The sequence below is a fragment of the Antedon bifida genome, chromosome 11 (assembly GCF_963402885.1).
Source record: "Antedon bifida chromosome 11, ecAntBifi1.1, whole genome shotgun sequence".
Lineage (NCBI taxonomy): Eukaryota > Metazoa > Echinodermata > Crinoidea > Comatulida > Antedonidae > Antedon > Antedon bifida.
The window spans coordinates 1,776,380-1,795,173 of record NC_136236.1 but is presented as its reverse complement, the minus strand read 5'-3'; the positions used below and the strand labels follow the sequence as shown (position 1 = coordinate 1,795,173).

Below are 18,794 nucleotides of genomic sequence, written 5' to 3'. Positions count from 1 at the left end.
ATTCTGGACCAATAGGTAAGCCTATTCATTTCAATAGATTATTTTAGTGGAGTGTTCAACTTTCGGTTGTATGAGTATAATATTAATGTTAATAATCTTAAGGTTCACATTTACCATAAATAAAACAGGAAGGCTTTTGCAAAGACGATGATAAGTGTGGCTGGCCTAAGTAGACATATTCGTTGGGTATTTTTAAGGCTCAAAAGAGTTAAAACAGTAGGTTTCTGCAGCATTTATGCGGAATCTATCACTTTAGTTTTATGATGAATCGGACTATAGTAGTTGGCAACAAAATAAGGTGTGCCGTAAATGTTGACGTCACGACTGTGTAGACAAAGCATTTTATAAATCAATAGAAACTTGGAAATTCCAATTTCAATCTACTAACTGGGAACAAATGTTGTGTTTGGCTCCCGACTGTTATTTTTGTTATTGTTATAGCATTTAGGTAATTCTGCCTCATTGATTTACTTTTGTTCTGTTTTATGTACGTTTTTTGTATAGCAAAATAATGATATGATATATGATATGAGCGCATACCAGGGGTGTACGTTATACGTCGCTGCTGTGTATTTTCAACAACAAATGAAAATTCAATATAATTATTAATTCAAAGTTTCATTTAAAGTTTTAAAATAAAAATTCTGAAATGGTCTGTTAATTTGAACGACTTATAAGTAAGTTTTCTGTTTCTACTACACGTACTATCATGAAAGTTAGACGTCAACAAATCTTTGTCAAGTTCACAATATTACTCTTCTTACATTTTCCACTATTCCGTTTCACGGAATGGAAGACATTTTTAAATAATGGAATATCGTATCAATAATTGAACAAGCGCCCTCTTCTGTGCACCTTTATGGTAATTTGTTTTTTTGTTCAAACTTGAACACTATGGTCTAAATTAGGTTACGGCCCATGCGGTGTCAATTTGTTTAAAAAATGATAATAATTTTAATTTTTAATTTTAATTTTATATTAGGAATACTATTTCAACTAAAAGATGAAGAAAAGTGAACAATGGAGAGGGGGAGGAAGTGGTAGGTTACCGTATTTAATGCATTTAATATATATATATATATATATATATATATATATATATATATATATATATTTGAAACGATAAAGATGAGGAAATCTGTGAGAATGAGAAAAAGTCGCCCCAACCGAGACTCGGTTGGGGCGACTTTTTCTCATTCTCACAGATTTCCTCATCTTTATCGTTTCAAATTAATTAATTAAATTTCAGTATATCACCGGGCGGTTTAGAATTAATGTTCTTTGCCTACTGTGTTTATATATATATATATATATATATATATATATATATATATATATATATATATATATATATATATATATACTTTTAACGTGTAACAATACTGTTGGTTTTGTATTACTCCTTTTCATGTGTTGAGTTGAAAGGCATTAAACGATTATTTATTATGCGCCTATCAACAGCCTACTTAGGAAACATGACATTATGTAACATAATTTTATCTACAATAAATTTATGATTACCAATGTATTATTTTAATGCAGCTCGTGAATCCGATGGAAAATAAATAAATTACTTTTATCACTCCTAGAAAATGATAGTCAACCTAAAAAAACAAACATGCCGTCGGCTGAAGTTGGAGCCAAAAAAGAGACAGAGAGCAAAACTGAAGAAGGTTGTGTTTCGATTTCAATTTATCTGTGCATTGTATATGAATCTTATTTTTTTAAATTAATTTCTATCTAACTATACTGTATATGCCTACACAAACAAAAGCGAATGTATTCCAAAAATTTAGAATAATCACAGCGTTATTTAGAAAATAGCTAATAAAACTGCAAATAATGTAAATTAGGACTGAATTTAAGTGATGAATTATTGTTTCCCATTTTGTGTCGTCCAACTTCCAAATGTTCTCAAAATGGATAATTCATTTTGATACCACTGGACGACTAAAAAAGGCACTGAACGGACAGGAATCTCAGAAAAAAAAAGATTTTAAGTTAAGATACAGTGGAGTTACTTTATCAATAACTTTATTCGTCCCTTCCGCTTTTGAAAAAGGTACAAACACCACAACATTATATGCTGACAGCATATTTAAAAATAAATACGCTATTTTAATCAAATTGATCTATGTAATTGAAAAAGCGTGTTTGTTTTATTATTATTATTATTATTACATTTATTTACCCAGGGTAGCCCAAACAGTTAAAAACTGGTTTCCATTGGGGCCCTGAATTTGACGTTATTTTTTTAATTTTTATTTATTTATTTTTTTATTTTTTAAACATTCTATTCTATATATTTTATTATTTAAATTTCTTTACTATTCTTATAACAGAAAATGAAGTGGTAAAACAAGAAGATTCTCAAGTTAACCAGTTTCTAAAATATACAGATAATTTCACAGAAAATAGGGCATTTATTCTGATAACTGATTGTCCATTAGAATCACACGAAGACGCCAACGTAAGTCATATAGGTAGCGTATCTTGGTTAAAAGTTTTCGACTTTGACATCAACAGCCTAGAATCTGGGCTGTTGAAAGAATGCAAAGATAATTTAAAACAAAACTCAGTATTAGAAGTAACAACTTGGAATGATCAGCCCGTCAAACTAACGGCCGAATCTACCAATTGGTATTTCCCATTGGGAAACACCATTGAGCAACAATATGTAGTTAAAGATGTTACTTCTTGGAAAACTAAAGCAGGTGAATCTGTCAATGTGAACTGCAGACACTTAGGGGAATACTGTATTGGAAAAATTCCTTCAACGGTATTGGTTCTTTGGTATGGTAAAACAAATCACAAATATCTGTCACGCTTACTATTGACAAATATAGAATCAAAGTTAGATGGCTCTTACAAGCTAATGCTATGCTGCAACGAAAGGACTGACGAAGAGATCTCAAATTTGAAATATATTGCAGATAATATTGATGACAGCTTTTTTATCCCCAACATGTCTCTTAAGACTGTTTGCAAAGCTGTACAGAAGTCACGAGAAAATAGAAATGCAAGTCATCAATACACAGACTTCAAATTACCGAAACATAATGATGAATTCCTTAAAATTGAAACTCAAGAAGCATTATGGTTGAAATCGAGTGTTGAAGTGCTTTATCTGGATCATGACTATCGATTGAAAAATGAAAAAGACGACAAGCTGTTGGGATATGAATTTCTGCGTGGAGGTATTTTGACGTGGAATGAACTAAAGATGGGACCATTTGATGCAACCAGAGACTTGAGAAATACAGTTCACACAGCAGTGGAACATTATATAAAAGAGTATAAATCGGGAATCATTGAGCTAAATCATGACCCTGGATCGGGGGGAACAACTCTTGGTAGACGACTTTTGTGGGAAATACATTTGTTGAAAAACGCTCCTTGTGTAAATGTAAAACCGTCATCAACAAACGACATCATAGCACTTTCTGAAAAAATTAATTTTTTGTATCAGAAAACTCTTCTTCCTATTGTCGTATTGTTAGATGGCAGTGATGCAAGTTTCTGTCGGCAGCTACTGAAACAATTGGAAAACTGTATAGTTATAATTATTCTAGTACAGCGAACTTTATCCAAGAATAAGACTCGTTTTCGGCTTACTGGAGTAGTATCTGAGACCGAAGCAACAAAAATTCAATTTGCCTTCTCAAGGTATATCGACAAGAAAAATATACCAGCACTTGAACACTTGGTGAAATGTGTGAAAGACAAGGAAACGTGTCATGTTTATGAGTTTGGTCTTGCTGCTTACAAAGAGGAATTCAAAGGTGTACAGTCGTATGTGAAAGGTTATCTAGAATATGACGGTAAACTGACAACTGGGTGGCAACGGGTGGTGGGCTTCCTTGCATTGGCTTACTACTATGGCCATTCATCTGTTCCGGCTCAATTCTTTGCAAATATTCTTGAGGTTAACATGAAATCTGAGGTTACACTCGATGACATGAAACGGACGGAATTCATCATTGAATCCTTTGACAACGGCAGGCAGTGGAGGATAACACATTATATCGTAGCGAGAGAGATATTGGAGCAAATGCTTGGGAAAAGGAATAGCGATACCCGTGAAAATGACCTTTCAATTGATGCAAAAAGAAAAATTGGAAAACTGGCATGTGACTTCATAGAAGCTGCTTCCGAAACGGTTCAAGGTAAGGAGATAAAGTCTTCTCCAATTATGAATGCTGTCATATCAACGATAATTTCTCGCAGTTCGGAAGGCCATGATGGCACGAAGGTTAAAAAGTCAAAACTTTCGAAATTAATGTATGATATCCCCTCCGAATCGCCTTGTGAAGAGCCTTTACATGTGCTAAGGAAATTTACACAATGCTTTCCTGAGAATCCAAGTGGATGGGCACATTTTGGTCGATTATATTGTATGTTTAAACCAAACGATATACCGAAGACAAGGGATTACTTTGACAAAGCTATTAAATTACGAAAAGAAGAGATTGTTGATGGTGGTGGGCAGTATGATAAGGAGCTCAGTAACATATTTCACATGTATGGTATTTCCCATAGTTCTGAAGCCAGAAATATCACTACAAATGTAAAGGAACGATTTGAAACAACACAGTTTGAAGAGAATTTGAAAAACCCAGAGTTTGTTGCATTGTTAGAAAGCTGCATGAGAAGTACACAGCTGGCAATTGACAATTTCATTAAATGTAGAAGTTACGTTGAGGGTACTGATCAAACGTATGGTTATAACAGCGAATTAACAACAAGACTGACTCTTATTGAGTTTATCATAAACCAACTTAAAACAACATGGAACTACTTAAAGTGCGAAGATGTTTCCCAGGAATCTAAAAAACTTGTTTGGGAGTGCTTTTCTAAATGTGATATTTTGATAACGGATTGCAACGAACTTGTTATTGACGGACAAGCTGGCAATTTTTTTGCTAATGTCAATAATTTCCACACTCTGTTTAAAGGACCTGCCTATGCAGTGGAGGCGTGGATAGACGACTATAGTGTTCTCAATAGACGAAGTAAAATTGCAGCACTCAAGTACAAAAGTGGGCAAGGGAGACAAGTTACTAACATCGAGATGGTAGAATCCCCAGATGTTAACGAGATCGTGAAATTACTTGAGGCCAACATTAACCAGATGTATGACGATGGTGCAACAGACTCCAGCCTTAACCATGACGCAATGAATTGGCTTCGAGCAATCAGATCAAGTAACTTTAGGCCTACATATACTATTGAAGAAGTCATTTGTTACGTGCAGAAATGGAAGGAATCGGTAAAACCACCACTGATCGCAGTGTATTATATGTTTTCTCTTAATGTTTTACTTGGCATTGGGGTAAACAAACAGAATGGCTTATCAAAAAACTTAAGGAGAGCTCAGCAGCTTCTTGAGGATCTTCAAAAGATGAGTAGAGTTTCCAGTAAATCCGGAAATAAAGCACTAGAGTGGATCGGCAAAGGTGATGGTATCAGGCGAATAATTATTTATCGTACTCTTAAATTAAAATCAGCAGGCCAAAGACTGTTTTGGAAAAGCCCTGAAGTAAGAGAATTACTAGATGTCCAATACGGTTATATTGTCGAATCAAGCAAACCTGTAAATGGAAGCATAAATTTAATATCGAAAACAGCAGGCCCACCAGAGACGAAACCGATGAATGTATCGTTCAACCCAATTCACGAGAATCTTCATGGACAAAGGTTTAAAACAGAAAAGGTTGCATTTAACCTCGCATTCACCATGAACCATGGACTGACTGCCTTCAACGTATGCCTAATTAAAACTGTTAAGTGTGGAGAATGTAATAGAACATTCGAATACTCAGCCTTAGACAAACAAAATACCAAGTACTATCATTGCCCATGCAATCGTGGCAAGCCTATTCCACTAATGTAGAATATGAACATTTCCAAGACTACTTTTATTAGATGTTTTCCACTTAAATATTCGTATGAATAGCGCACAAATAAAAGAACATTGTCAGGAAAGAAGACATTTTTAGTCAGTTGGTGTGCCTGTATGATTCTGCATGTTTGGTTCTCATTTTGTTGCTTTTGTTTTACAATTTAAAATCTATTACATATTTCATTAATCAATAAATGTAGGCTCCTCGGAATTGGTAACGGTTTTAGTTTAATTTTGATTACCTATAAAATTGTTCTAAGCTGTTATGGCTTTTTTTAAAATTACTTTTGTAGAGATACTTGATTAACGTAGTACATAAATTAATACCTTTCTAGTTAAGTGAAATTAAAATGTTTTAGGATATATTCAAAATGCCATGTGACATGTGAACAATTAAGTTTAAAATTTCTGGTCCTTATTTCGTCAACATCAATCAAATAACAGTTTTCAATTCCTATGTTGAAGGACTCCTTAACTATATTTTGGATAGTAATTCAGATTTCGTGTATCTAAACAACTTAAAAAGTTGTTTTTATGTACTAAACAATACCTTGCATTTACAACCGCATTACATTTGGATCTAACAATACATGTTATTTTAAGAAACTGTACTGTAGTGTTATTTAACTAATTTTTATATGCTTTGCCGTTTTGATTTTTAACCATATTATAATATTATATAGAATAGATAGATATATTATTATTATAATATATCTATTATATTGTCATTTTTAATTTACAGTTATGGTGTAATTGCAGTAGCATTTTGGATTACTAGTTTTAATAGATTAAATTGGAGTTTAACAATACATTTAAAGAAACTGTACTGTAGTGTTAATTTAACTGTATAATTGTTAAATGCTTTGCCGTTTTGATTTTTAACCATATTATTATAATATTATATAGAATAGATATAGATATATTGTTATTATAATATTATCTATTATAATGTCATTTTTAATTTAAGATTTATTTTACAGTTATGGTGTAATTACAATAACATTTTGGATTACTAGTTTTAATAAGTTAAATTGGAGTTTAACAATACAAGAAACTGTACTGTAGTGTTAATTTAACTGTATAATTTTGATATGCTTTGCCGTTTGATTTTTAACCATATTATAATATTATCTATTATATTCATTTTTAATTTTAAGATTTATTTTACAGTTATGGTTTAATTGCAGTAGCATTTTGGATTACTAGTTTTAATAGGTTAAATTGGAGTTTTATTATGAATCCAGTTATAATGATTTAACGTATATTATACATATTAATAAATAGGCCTAAAGTAAGTAAATACTTACTTTAATTCCCTTTTGTTTATTACTTAGTCTGGTGATATGATGGTATAATAATCTGTTACTTAAGTTTATTAGTTACTGTAATTAGCATTAGTTTATAGACTGCATATTTCGTGGTATTGTCATACTGGCCAGGTTAACTAAAAAGAAGAGTGAATTAATTTTAGAAAAATCATCTAGTGATAATGATAATCTTAAAAAATAAAATAAAGCTTGCATAGACGAATTAATTCATGTTGTGTTTTGTTCTTTTATTTATTTTTAACTATAATTTATTCAAAAATCTGACTCGACTGAAATTCATTCTGAAATGTACTGATATACGCAATCCACGCTACTAATATAATTGTATAACGTTAACACGCACAAGAGCCACTTAAATTACGGTAGCTATCACAACACCGAGGGCTTTGTGAGCATGCACCGATATTCATACTTGGATGCAAACGTTGCGGTACTAACGCTATCAAATCTCTTGGTAATAATATATAAGTACAGAAACAAAGGACCCATAGATTGGTATGTATTTGTTGCTCAATGAACCCACTATCGGTAGATTATATGTTATAATCTTTGTGGTGGATAACAATCATTTGAAGTTGTAGATTGTGTCAACATTGATACAACTCTCTCTTGGTAAGAATAAGTACAGAAACAAAGGACCCATAGATTGGTATGTATTTGTTGCTCAATGAATCCACTATCGGTAGATTATAGGATATAATCGTTGTGGTGGATAACAATCATTTGAAGTTGTAGATTGTGTCAACATTGGTATGTGTAGCAGCAACTGCACGGCATAGGCATATTGATAAAAACAATCGAGGGTTAATAGTGATATTGGTAGTAATGAACAGATCTACGTTGGACGAGTAACGACGACAGCATGAATGAATTTTCGTCGGAAACCGATTATGTAGAAAATAACATGAGTGTGAATATTGAAGAATGCGAAGTTTGTACTGAATCAGCCTCAGCAGCAATAGACGGTGAGGATGTAGATAATAGGCCTAATGTAGCAGACGATAATTCAGCAGACGATAATTCAGCAGACGATAAGACAGGTATACCAGCAACTATCAACCTGCAACGATACGCCTTTACAACGCTATCCTTCGAAGAAAAGTATAAAACTACTACTAAAACTCAACATCATCAAAATAAACAAGAACGTTTTATTGAATCTTATTGGTCATTTCACCCGAAGTATTCGTATAGAAAAAAAAAAACATTCCTACGAGGAGTACTCTGATGTAGGCCTACCTAATTTTCAACTATGTTAATAAAAACGTTTTAAAGTAATCTGTAGGTACGTTTTCCATTATAAGTATCACGGCGGCGAACGCAGTTGAAAAGATACTTTTAGACGTTGATTTCGACGCACTTTCTATAGACACTGGCGGATCTCAATCGCCTGAATGGAATGGTTGAAGGTTCACACGACAATGTGTTTGCTTGTTGGAATCATACAAGTATGAGCCAAAATTAAGGATATTTTATTTTACAAAGTCGATGAAATTAATTCAGGTAATCTCATAAGCGAACACTTCCCTTCATAATGGACACTCATATCCAAAAGGCCGTTTATGGCCACTTCCAACGTGATTGCTGACATGGTTTTATTTTTCGCTATTTTTATAATTAAACTTACATTTTCTACTGAAAATCATATTACTGGAATAAACTGATCTTAAACAATTTATTACAATATAATAACATTACATTCACAAACTAATCTAATTTAAGTACGCAATTTTTTCGTACACGTTTTAGATTTTCAAAGATGTTCGAATGTATACGGCATCCCGTCAGTCAATTGCAAAACAACAATTAACTTTAGTAAAGGTGCAAAGTAAAGTGCTATATCATCAGATTTCAATTTATTTGTCTTCACAATAGGACATATCTAGAGTGTATTTATAGTACATCAAAATATATATAAAACATAACATTAAAACTATATATTATTTGAAACTGCATTATCTTTGGCCCCATCTTACTAAAAGAACAAAACGTTCTTTGATTGGTAAGGAACTAAAACGCCCTCATGTAATTGAATCACCTGAATATTAAAATCATAGTTTATTGTTGATTGATCATTAACGCATAAGAGGGAGAGAGAGAGAAACCGAACAAAATATGGAACGGACGACATGATAAACTATTAAACATCCGAGGCGTGTCCATCTAATGCCATATTTTGCCTATATTCTGGACCAATAGGTAAGCCTAATTCATTTATTAGATAACATTAGTGGAGTGTTCAACTTTCGGTTGTATGAATATAATATTATTGTTAATAATCGTAAGATTCACATTTACTATTTAATAAAACAGAAAAGCTTTTGCAAAGACGATGATTAGTGTATAGGCTGGTCTAAGTAGACATATTCGTCGGGTATTTTTAAAGCTCAAAAGAGGTAAACCAGTAGGTTTCTGCAGCATATTTGCGGAATCTATCACCTTAGTTTTATGGTGAATCGGACTATAATAGTTGGCAACAAAATAAGGTGTGCCGTGCATTTTTACGTCACGACTGTGTAGACAAAGCATTTTATAAATAAATCGATAGAAACTTGGAAATTCCAAATCCAATCAATACCAGACTATGCTTCTACTAACTGGGAACAAACGTTGTGTTTGACTCTCGACTGTTTTTGTTATTGTTGTAGCATTTAGTTAATTCTGCCCATCGATTTACTTTTGTTCTGTTTTATGTACGTTTTTTGTATAGCAAAATAATGATATGATATATGATATGATCGCATATCAGGGGTGTACGTTCTACGTTACTGCTGTGTATTTTCACAAACAAAAGAAAATTCGATATAACTATTAATTCAAAGTTTCATTTTAAAGTTTTAAAATAAAAATGCTGAAATGGTCTGTTAATTAGAACGACTGATCAGTCAGTTCTCTGTTTCTACTACAACGCGGATCTCAATCGCCTGATGACTTACGCCAGATGGAATGGTTGAAAGTTCACACGACATTGTGTTTGCTTGTTGGAATCATACAAGTATGAGCCAAAATTAATGATATTTTATTTTACAAAGTCGATGAAATTATTTTAGGTAATCTCGTAAGCGAAAACTTTCCCATAATGGACACTCACATCCAAAAGGCCGTTTATGGCCACTTCCAACGCGATCGTGACATGGTTTTATTTTTCGCTATTTTTATAAATAAACTTACATTTTTAGTCGCGTGGAAGTTCACTATGTCGGTCGGTCGGTCGGTCGGTCTGTCTGTCGGTCCGGTATCACTATGCGTTTTATCGCTTTCTGACCTTATCTTGATATCAGTTTAATCTAGCTAAGTCAATTTTTCACAGTATATTCCTTATGGCCAGGAATCGATGTGGTTATGTTTTCACGGTGCGCAATAAAAAATTACGCGGTCTACGCACGATTTAACGAAATCACGTTTGTAATCATATCTTCACAACCATGAATCACAATTAAATAAAATTTGGTACTCATCAATTTCAGGGCATAAATCATCATATGGCAATACAATTACGTGCGTAGCGCATTTAACGCATGCGTACGCGCGCTTAAAATGTTCAACATTTATTTTCGATGAAATAAGAGTACGTTTCAGGCAATTTTAAGCGTTTACAAAATTGCCATGAGTGGCGCGTTAAATGTTATTGCGCACTCTTTTTGCCCGATTTCTGTTTTCTTGACTTACTTTTCAACTCGAAATTACGTTATACGAGCACGTCAAAAGTGACAGGCTACGCACGTGTAAATTAAAAAAATATAACGGTTTTTTAAACATTTCAACATGTTTAAACATGTTCAGTAATTTCGGTCAGTTGGTAGGTTGGTCGGTCGGTCGGTAAACACTAAGCACGCGACTGCAGCCATCTATATGGCCTTGTTTACTGAAAATCAAATTACTGGAATAAACTGATCTTAAACAATTTAATACAATAATAATAACATTACATTCACAAACTAATCTAATTTAAATACGCAATTTTTTCGTACACGTTTTAGATTTTCAAAGATGTTCGAATGTATACGGCATCCCGTCAGTCAATTGCAAAACAACAATTAACTTTAGTAAAGGTGCAAAGTAAAGTGCTATATCATCAGATTTCAATTTATTTGTCTTCACAATAGGACATATCTAGAGTGTATTTATAGTACATCAAAATATATATAAAACATAACATTAAAACTATATATTATTTGAAACTGCATTATCTTTGGCCCCATCTTACTAAAAGAACAAAACGTTCTTTGATTGGTAAGGAACTAAAACGCCCTCATGTAATTGAATCACATGAATATTAAAATCATAGTTTATTGTTGATTGATCATTAACGCATAAGAGGGAGAGAGAGAGAAACCAAACAAAATATGGAACGGACGACATGATAAACTATTAAACATCCGAGGCGTGTCCATCTAATGCCATATTTTGCCTATATTCTGGACCAATAGGTAAGCCTAATTCATTTATTAGATAACATTAGTGGAGTGTTCAACTTTCGGTTGTATGAATATAATATTATTGTTAATAATCGTAAGATTCACATTTACTATTTAATAAAACAGAAAAGCTTTTGCAAAGACGATGATTAGTGTATAGGCTGGTCTAAGTAGACATATTCGTCGGGTATTTTTAAAGCTCAAAAGAGGTAAACCAGTAGGTTTCTGCAGCATATTTGCGGAATCTATCACCTTAGTTTTATGATGAATCGGACTATAATAGTTGGCAACAAAATAAGGTGTGCCGTGCATTTTTACGTCACGACTGTGTAGACAAAGCATTTTATAAATAAATCGATAGAAACTTAGAAATTCCAATTCCAATCAATACCAGACTATGCTTCTACTAACTGGGAACAAACGTTGTGTTTGACTCTCTCGACTGTTTTTGTTATTGTTGTAGCATTTAGTTAATTCTGCCGCATCGATTTACTTTTGTTCTGTTTTATGTACGTTTTTTTGTATAGCAAAATAATAATATGATATATGATATGATCGCATAACAGAGGTGTGCGTTATTATGTTGCTGCTGTGTATTTTCAACAACAAAAGAAAATAATTCAATATAACTATTAACTCAAAGTTTCATTTTAAAGTTTTAAAATAAAAATGCTGAAATGGTCTGTTAATTTGAACGACTTATAAGTAAGTTTTCTGTTTCTACTACACGTACTATCATGAACGTTAGTCGTGAACAAATCTTTGTCAAGTTCACAATGTTACTCTTCTTAAATTTTCCACTATTCCGTTTAACGGAATGGAAGACATTTTTTTAATAATATAAAATCGTATCAATAATTGAACGGCGCCCTCTTCTGTGCATCTTTATGGTAATTTGTTTTTTTTTTTTGTTCAAACTTGTACACTATGGTCTAAATTAGGTTACGGTAACTTTAATATTTTACTGCTTCGTTTTTTTAACAATAACTTTTAAAGGGCCCATGCGGTGTCAATTTGTTTAAAAAATGATAATAATTTTAATTTGTAATATTTAATTTTATATTAGGAATACTATTTCAAGTAAAAGATGAAGAAAAATGAACAATGGAGAGGGGGAGGAAGTGGTAGGTTATTTAATGCATTTAATAAAAGTAACTTTTAACGTATAAATAAACTATTGGTTTTGTATTACTCCATTTCATGTGTTGAGTTGAAAGGCATTACATGATTATATGCGCCTATCAACAGCCTACTTAATAAACATGACATGATGTAACATAATTTTATCTACAATAAATTTATGATTACCAACGATACTATGAATTATATTAATGCAACTCGTGAATCCGATGGAAAATAAATAAATTACTTTTATCACTCCTAGAAAATGATAGTCAACCTAAAAAACCAAACGTACCATCGGCTGAAGTTGGAGCCAAAAAAGAGACAGAGAGCAAAACTGAAGAAGGTTGTGTTTCGATTTTAATTTATTTGTGCATTGCATATGAATCTTATTTTTTTTTAAAGAATGTCTATCTAACTATATTGTATATGCCTACACAAACAAAAGCGAATGTATTCCAAAAAGGTCATTCAGAATTATCACAGCGTTATTTAGCTAATAGAACTGCAAATAATGTAAATTAGGACTGAATTTAGGTGATGAATTATTCCCATTTTTTGTCGTTCAATTTCCAAGGGACTCTAAGAAAAATGTTCTCAAAATGGATAATTCATTTTGACAAGTTCTTAATACCACTAGACGACTAAAAAGGGCTCTGAATGAACAGGAATAAGACAATATTGACACGTTTTTAAGTTAAGATACAGATTATCAATGACTCTACTCGCACCTTCGGCAAACTCCACAACATTATAATGTTGTGACAGCATATTAAAAAAAAACACGCTATTTTAATTAAATAGACCTATGCAAGGTCTATATAATTGAAATAGCGTGTTTGTTTTAAACATTCTATTCTATATATTTTATTATTTAAATTTCTTTATTCTTATAACAGAAAATGAAGTAGAAAAACAAGAAGATTCTCAAGTTAACCAGTTTCTAGAATATACAGATAATTTCACAGAAACTAGGGCATTTGTTCTGATAACTGATTGTCCATTAGAATCACACGAAGACGCCAACGTAATTAGTCATATGGGTAGTATATCTTGGTTAAAAGTTTTCGACTTTGACATAAACAGCATAGAATCTGGGCTTTATACAGAATGCAAAGATAATTTAAGTCAAAACTCAGTATTGCACGTAACAACTTGGAACGACGAGGACCAGCCCGTCAATGCCGGATCTACTAACTGGTATTTCCCATTGGGAATCACAACTGAGAATAACACTGTAGTTACAAATTTTAATTTGTGGAAAACTAAGGCAGGTAGATCTGTCAGTAATAACTGTAGAAGCTTAGGGGAATACTGTATTGGAGGAATTCCTTCAACGGTATTGGTGCTTTGGTATGGTGAAACAAGTCACAGTTATCTGTCGCGCTTACTATTGACACATATAGAATCACATTTAGATAACTCTTACAAGCTAGTTATATGCTGCAACGACAGGACTGACGAAGAGATCTCAAATTTGAAATATGTTTCAGATCAAATTGATGGCAGCTTTTTTATCCCCAACATGTCTCTTAAGACTGTTTGCAAAGCTGTACAGAAGTCACGAGCAAATAGAAATGCAAGTCATCAAAACAAAGACTTCAAATTACCGAAACATGACGATGAATTCCTTAAAATTCAACCTCAAGAAGCATTATGGTTGAAGTCATGTGTTGAAGTGCTTTATCTGGATCATGACTATCGATTAGAAAATGAAGAATACGACAAACCGTTGGGATTAGAATTTCTGCGTGGAGGCATTTTGACGTGGAATGAACTAAAGATTGGATCATATGATGCACCCAGAGATTTAACAAATGAAGTTAAACTAGCAGTGGAACATTATATAAAAGAGTCTAAATCGGGAATCATTGAGCTCTATCATGACCCTGGATCGGGAGGAACAACTCTTGGTAGAAGGGTTCTGTGGGAAATACATGTTCCAAAAGAAACTCCTTGTGTAAATGTCACATCGTCACACGACATTACAGCACTTTCTGAAAGAATTGACTTTTTGTATCATCAGACTCTTCTTCCTATTGTTGTACTGTTAGATGGTAGTGAGGCAAGTTTCTGTCGGCAGCTACTGAAAAAATTGGAAAACTGTATTGTTATAATTCTTCTAGTACAGCGAACTTTATCCGACATAAGTGGTAGACTACGTGGGGAAGTATCTGAGAATGAAGCAGCACAAATCAAATTGGCCTTCTCAAGATATACCAACAATAAACAAAGATTAGCACTTACGAAATTGGCGACGAGTGTGAGAGACAAAAACACGCATAATGTTTACGAGTTTGGTCTTGCTGCCTACGAAGAGGAATTCAAAGGCGTACAGTCGTATGTGAAAGGTTATCTTGAATATGACGGTAAGCGGAAAACTGGATGGCAACAAGTGGTGGGATTCCTTGCATTGGCTTACTATTATGGCCATTCATCTGTTCCGGCTCAATTATTTGCAGATATTCTTCAGGTTAACAGGAAATCAGTTGTTACACTGAAGGACATGAAACGGACTGAATTCATAACTAAATCCTCTTACAACGGCATCATACAGTGGAGGATTACACATTATGTCGTAGCAAGAGAGATATTGGAGCAAATGTATGGGAAAAGGGATATCGCTACACGTGAAAAAAAACTTTCAATTGATGCAAGAAGACAAATTGGAACATTGACATGTGAATTCATAGAAGCTGCTTCCAACACGGTTCAAGGTAAGAAGATAAAGTCTTGTCCAAATATGAATGTTATCAAATCAATGATAATTGATCGCAACTCGGAAGGCGATGATGGCACGAAGATTAAAAAGTCAAAACTTTCAACATTAATGTCTGACATCCCCTCTGAATCGCCATATGAAGAGCGTTTAGATGTGCTACGGACATTTACAAAATGTTTTCCTGAGAATCCAAGTGGATGGGCACATCTTGGACGATTCTATACTATGTTTATACCAAACGAAATACCGCAGACAAGGGAATACTTTGAAAAAGCTATTAAATTACGAAAAGATGAGATACAATCTTTGATTGTTAATGGTGGTGGGCAGTATGATAAGGAGCTCTGTAACATATTTCACATGTATGGTATTGCCCATAGTTCTGAAGCCAACAATACCATTAAAAAGCTGAAAAGTTTACAAATACAGTTTGAAGAGATGTTAAGCAACCCAGGTCATGTTGAATCTTTAGAAAGCTGCATGAAAAGTACACAACTGGCAATTGACAATTTCATTAAATGTAGAAGTTACGTTGAAGGTACTGATCAAACGTACGGTTATAACAGCGAATTATCAACAAGACTGACTCTTATTGAGTTTATCATAAACACATTTGGAACAATCAACATCTACTTAAATTGCAGAGCTGTTTCCCAGTCGTCTAAAGAACTTGTTAGGGAGTGCCTTGCTAGATGTGATATGTTGATAATGGAATGGAACGAACTTGTTATTGACGGACAATCTGGCAATTTTAAAGATAATGTTAATAAGTTCCACACTCTGTTTGACGGACCTGATTATGCTTTGATGGAGTGGAAAGAAGAGGATGGTGTTCTCAATAGACGAACTAAGATTACAACTTACAAACTGAAATACCGAAGCAGCCAACAGAGACACATTACCACCATCGAGATGGTAACATCCCCAGAAGATGTTAACAAGATTGTGAAATTACTTGAGGCCAATATCAATCAGATATGCGAGGAACATCTGACTGACTCCAATCTTGATTATGACGCAATGAATTGGCTCCGTGCAATCCGATCATGTTTCTTTCAGGAGACGTACAGTATAGGAAATGTTATTGGTTACGTTAAGAAATGGAACGAAGCAATGAAATCACCATGCGCAGTGTACTATATGTTTGCTCTTAATGTTTTACTTGGCATTGGTGTAAACAAACAGTCTGGCTTATCAGTACATTTAAGCAGAGCTCAGCAGCTTCTTAAAGATGTTCAAAATATGAGTAGAGTTTTTAGTAAACCCGGGATAGCACTAGAGTGGATCGGCAAAGGTGATGGTATCAGGCGACTAATTGATCATCGTACTCTTAAATCAAAATCTCAAGGATATACACCGTTTTGGAAAAGTCCATCAGTAATACAATTACTAGATGTCCAATATGGTTATATTGTTAACTCAAGCAAACGTGTAAATGGAAGTATTAATTTAATATCGATAGCAGTAGGACCAAACACGGATCCGATGAATGTATCGTTCAACCCAATTCACAACAATCTTCATGGGCCAAGGTTTAAAGCAAAAAAGGTTGCATTTAACCTCGCATTCACCATGAACCATGGACTGAACGCCTTCAACGTGTGCCTAATTAAAACTGTTAAGTGTGAAGAATGCAAAACAAAATTTGAATACTCAGCCTTAGACAAACCAAATGCTAAGTACTATCATTGCCCATGCGGTCGTGGCAAGCGTATTCGACTGTAAAATGTCCAAGACTATTAGATGTTTTCCACTTAACCACAAATATTCTTATGAATAGCACAAAAATAAAAGAACATTGTCGCGAAAGAAGACATTTTTAGTCAGTTGGTGTGGCTGTATGATTCTGCATGTTTGGTTCTCATTTTTTGCTTTTGCTTTACAAATAAAAATGTCAACGTTAATTTCATTTCATAAATAAATGTAGGTTCCTCGGAATTGGTGACGGTTTTAGTTTAATTTGATTACCTATAAAATTGTTCTAAGCTGTTATGGCTTTTTTAAAAAGTACTTTTGTATAGATACTTGATTAACGTAGTACATACATTAATACATGTCTAGTTAAGTGAAATTAAGATGTTTAAGGATATATTCAAAATGCCATGTGACCAATTAAGTTTCGATTCTGGTCCTTATTTCGTCAACATCAATCAAATAACATTTTTTCAATTCCTATGTCGAAGGACTCCTTAATTATATTTCGGATAGGTTGGATTTAGCATTGTAAGAATTCAGATATCGTGTATCTAAACAAATTAAAGAATTTAAAGAAACTGTACTGTAGTGTTAATTTAACTGTATAATTGTTTTTATTTGCTTTGCCGTTTTGATTTTTAACCATACTATAATATTATCTATTATATTCATTTTTAATTTAAGATTTATTTTACAGTTATGGTGTAATTACAGTAGTATTTTGGATTACTAGTTTTAATAGGTTAAATTGGAGTTTTATTATGAATCCAGTATTGCATACAATAATTTAACGTATATTATACATATTAATAAATAGGCCTAAAGTTGTTTTTGTTGTTAACGTTACACTTAGTCTGGTGATATGATGGTATAATAATTTGTTACTTAAGTTTATTAGTTACTGTAATTAGCATTAATTTATAGAATGCATATTCCGTAGTATTGTCATACAGGTTAAAGAAGATTGTATTCATTTTAGAAAAATTATTTTTAAACAATTAATTATGATAATATTTACAAATAAAATAAATTTGATTACTAGTTTTAATAGGTTGATAATAATAATAACGTAATAAGTAACGGACATGGTAAAAAATAGGCCTTATTTACTTACTTTAATCATGCACTAAAGAAATAGTTGCGGTTCATTGGTCATGCTTTCATTAACTATTGCCGATTGCTGTCAACGCTTTATAGTCTGGTGATGTGATAGTAGGATCATTTGTTACTTAAGTTTATTACTGTAATTAGCATTAGTTCATAGAATGCATATTTCGTGGTATTCAGGTTAACTGAAAAGAAGATTGTATTCATTTCTAAACCTGTAGTATATGATAATCTTTAAAAATAAAATAAAGCTTGCATAGACGAATTAATTCATTTTGTGTTTTGTTTTTTTATTTATTTTTAACTATAATTTATTCAAAAATCTGACTCGACTGAAATTCATTCTGAAATATACCGATATACGCAATCCACACTACTAATATATATAACGTTAACACACCCGATATCCACTTAAATTACGCGGTAGCTATATCACAACACCGAACGCTTTGTGAGCATGCACCGATATACATACTTGAATGCAAAGGTTGCGTTACTAA

At 32.9% G+C, this 18,794-nt stretch overlaps 2 protein-coding genes across 2 annotated transcripts; both read left to right on the top strand.

The window, feature by feature from the left end:
- Positions 1 to 1,618: 1,618 nt before the first annotated feature.
- On the top strand, positions 1,619 to 5,893 carry LOC144856170 (uncharacterized). The gene is made up of 2 exons (XM_078714128.1): positions 1,619 to 1,673; positions 2,343 to 5,893. The coding sequence occupies exons 1-2, from the start codon at positions 1,619 to 1,621 to the stop codon at positions 5,891 to 5,893; spliced, it is 3,606 nt and encodes a 1,201-aa protein (XP_078570254.1).
- Positions 5,894 to 8,092: 2,199 nt separating this feature from the next.
- LOC144856169 (uncharacterized) lies at positions 8,093 to 17,217 on the top strand. The gene is made up of 2 exons (XM_078714127.1): positions 8,093 to 8,270; positions 13,670 to 17,217. The coding sequence occupies exons 1-2, from the start codon at positions 8,093 to 8,095 to the stop codon at positions 17,215 to 17,217; spliced, it is 3,726 nt and encodes a 1,241-aa protein (XP_078570253.1).
- The last annotated feature ends 1,577 nt before the right edge of the window (positions 17,218 to 18,794 follow it).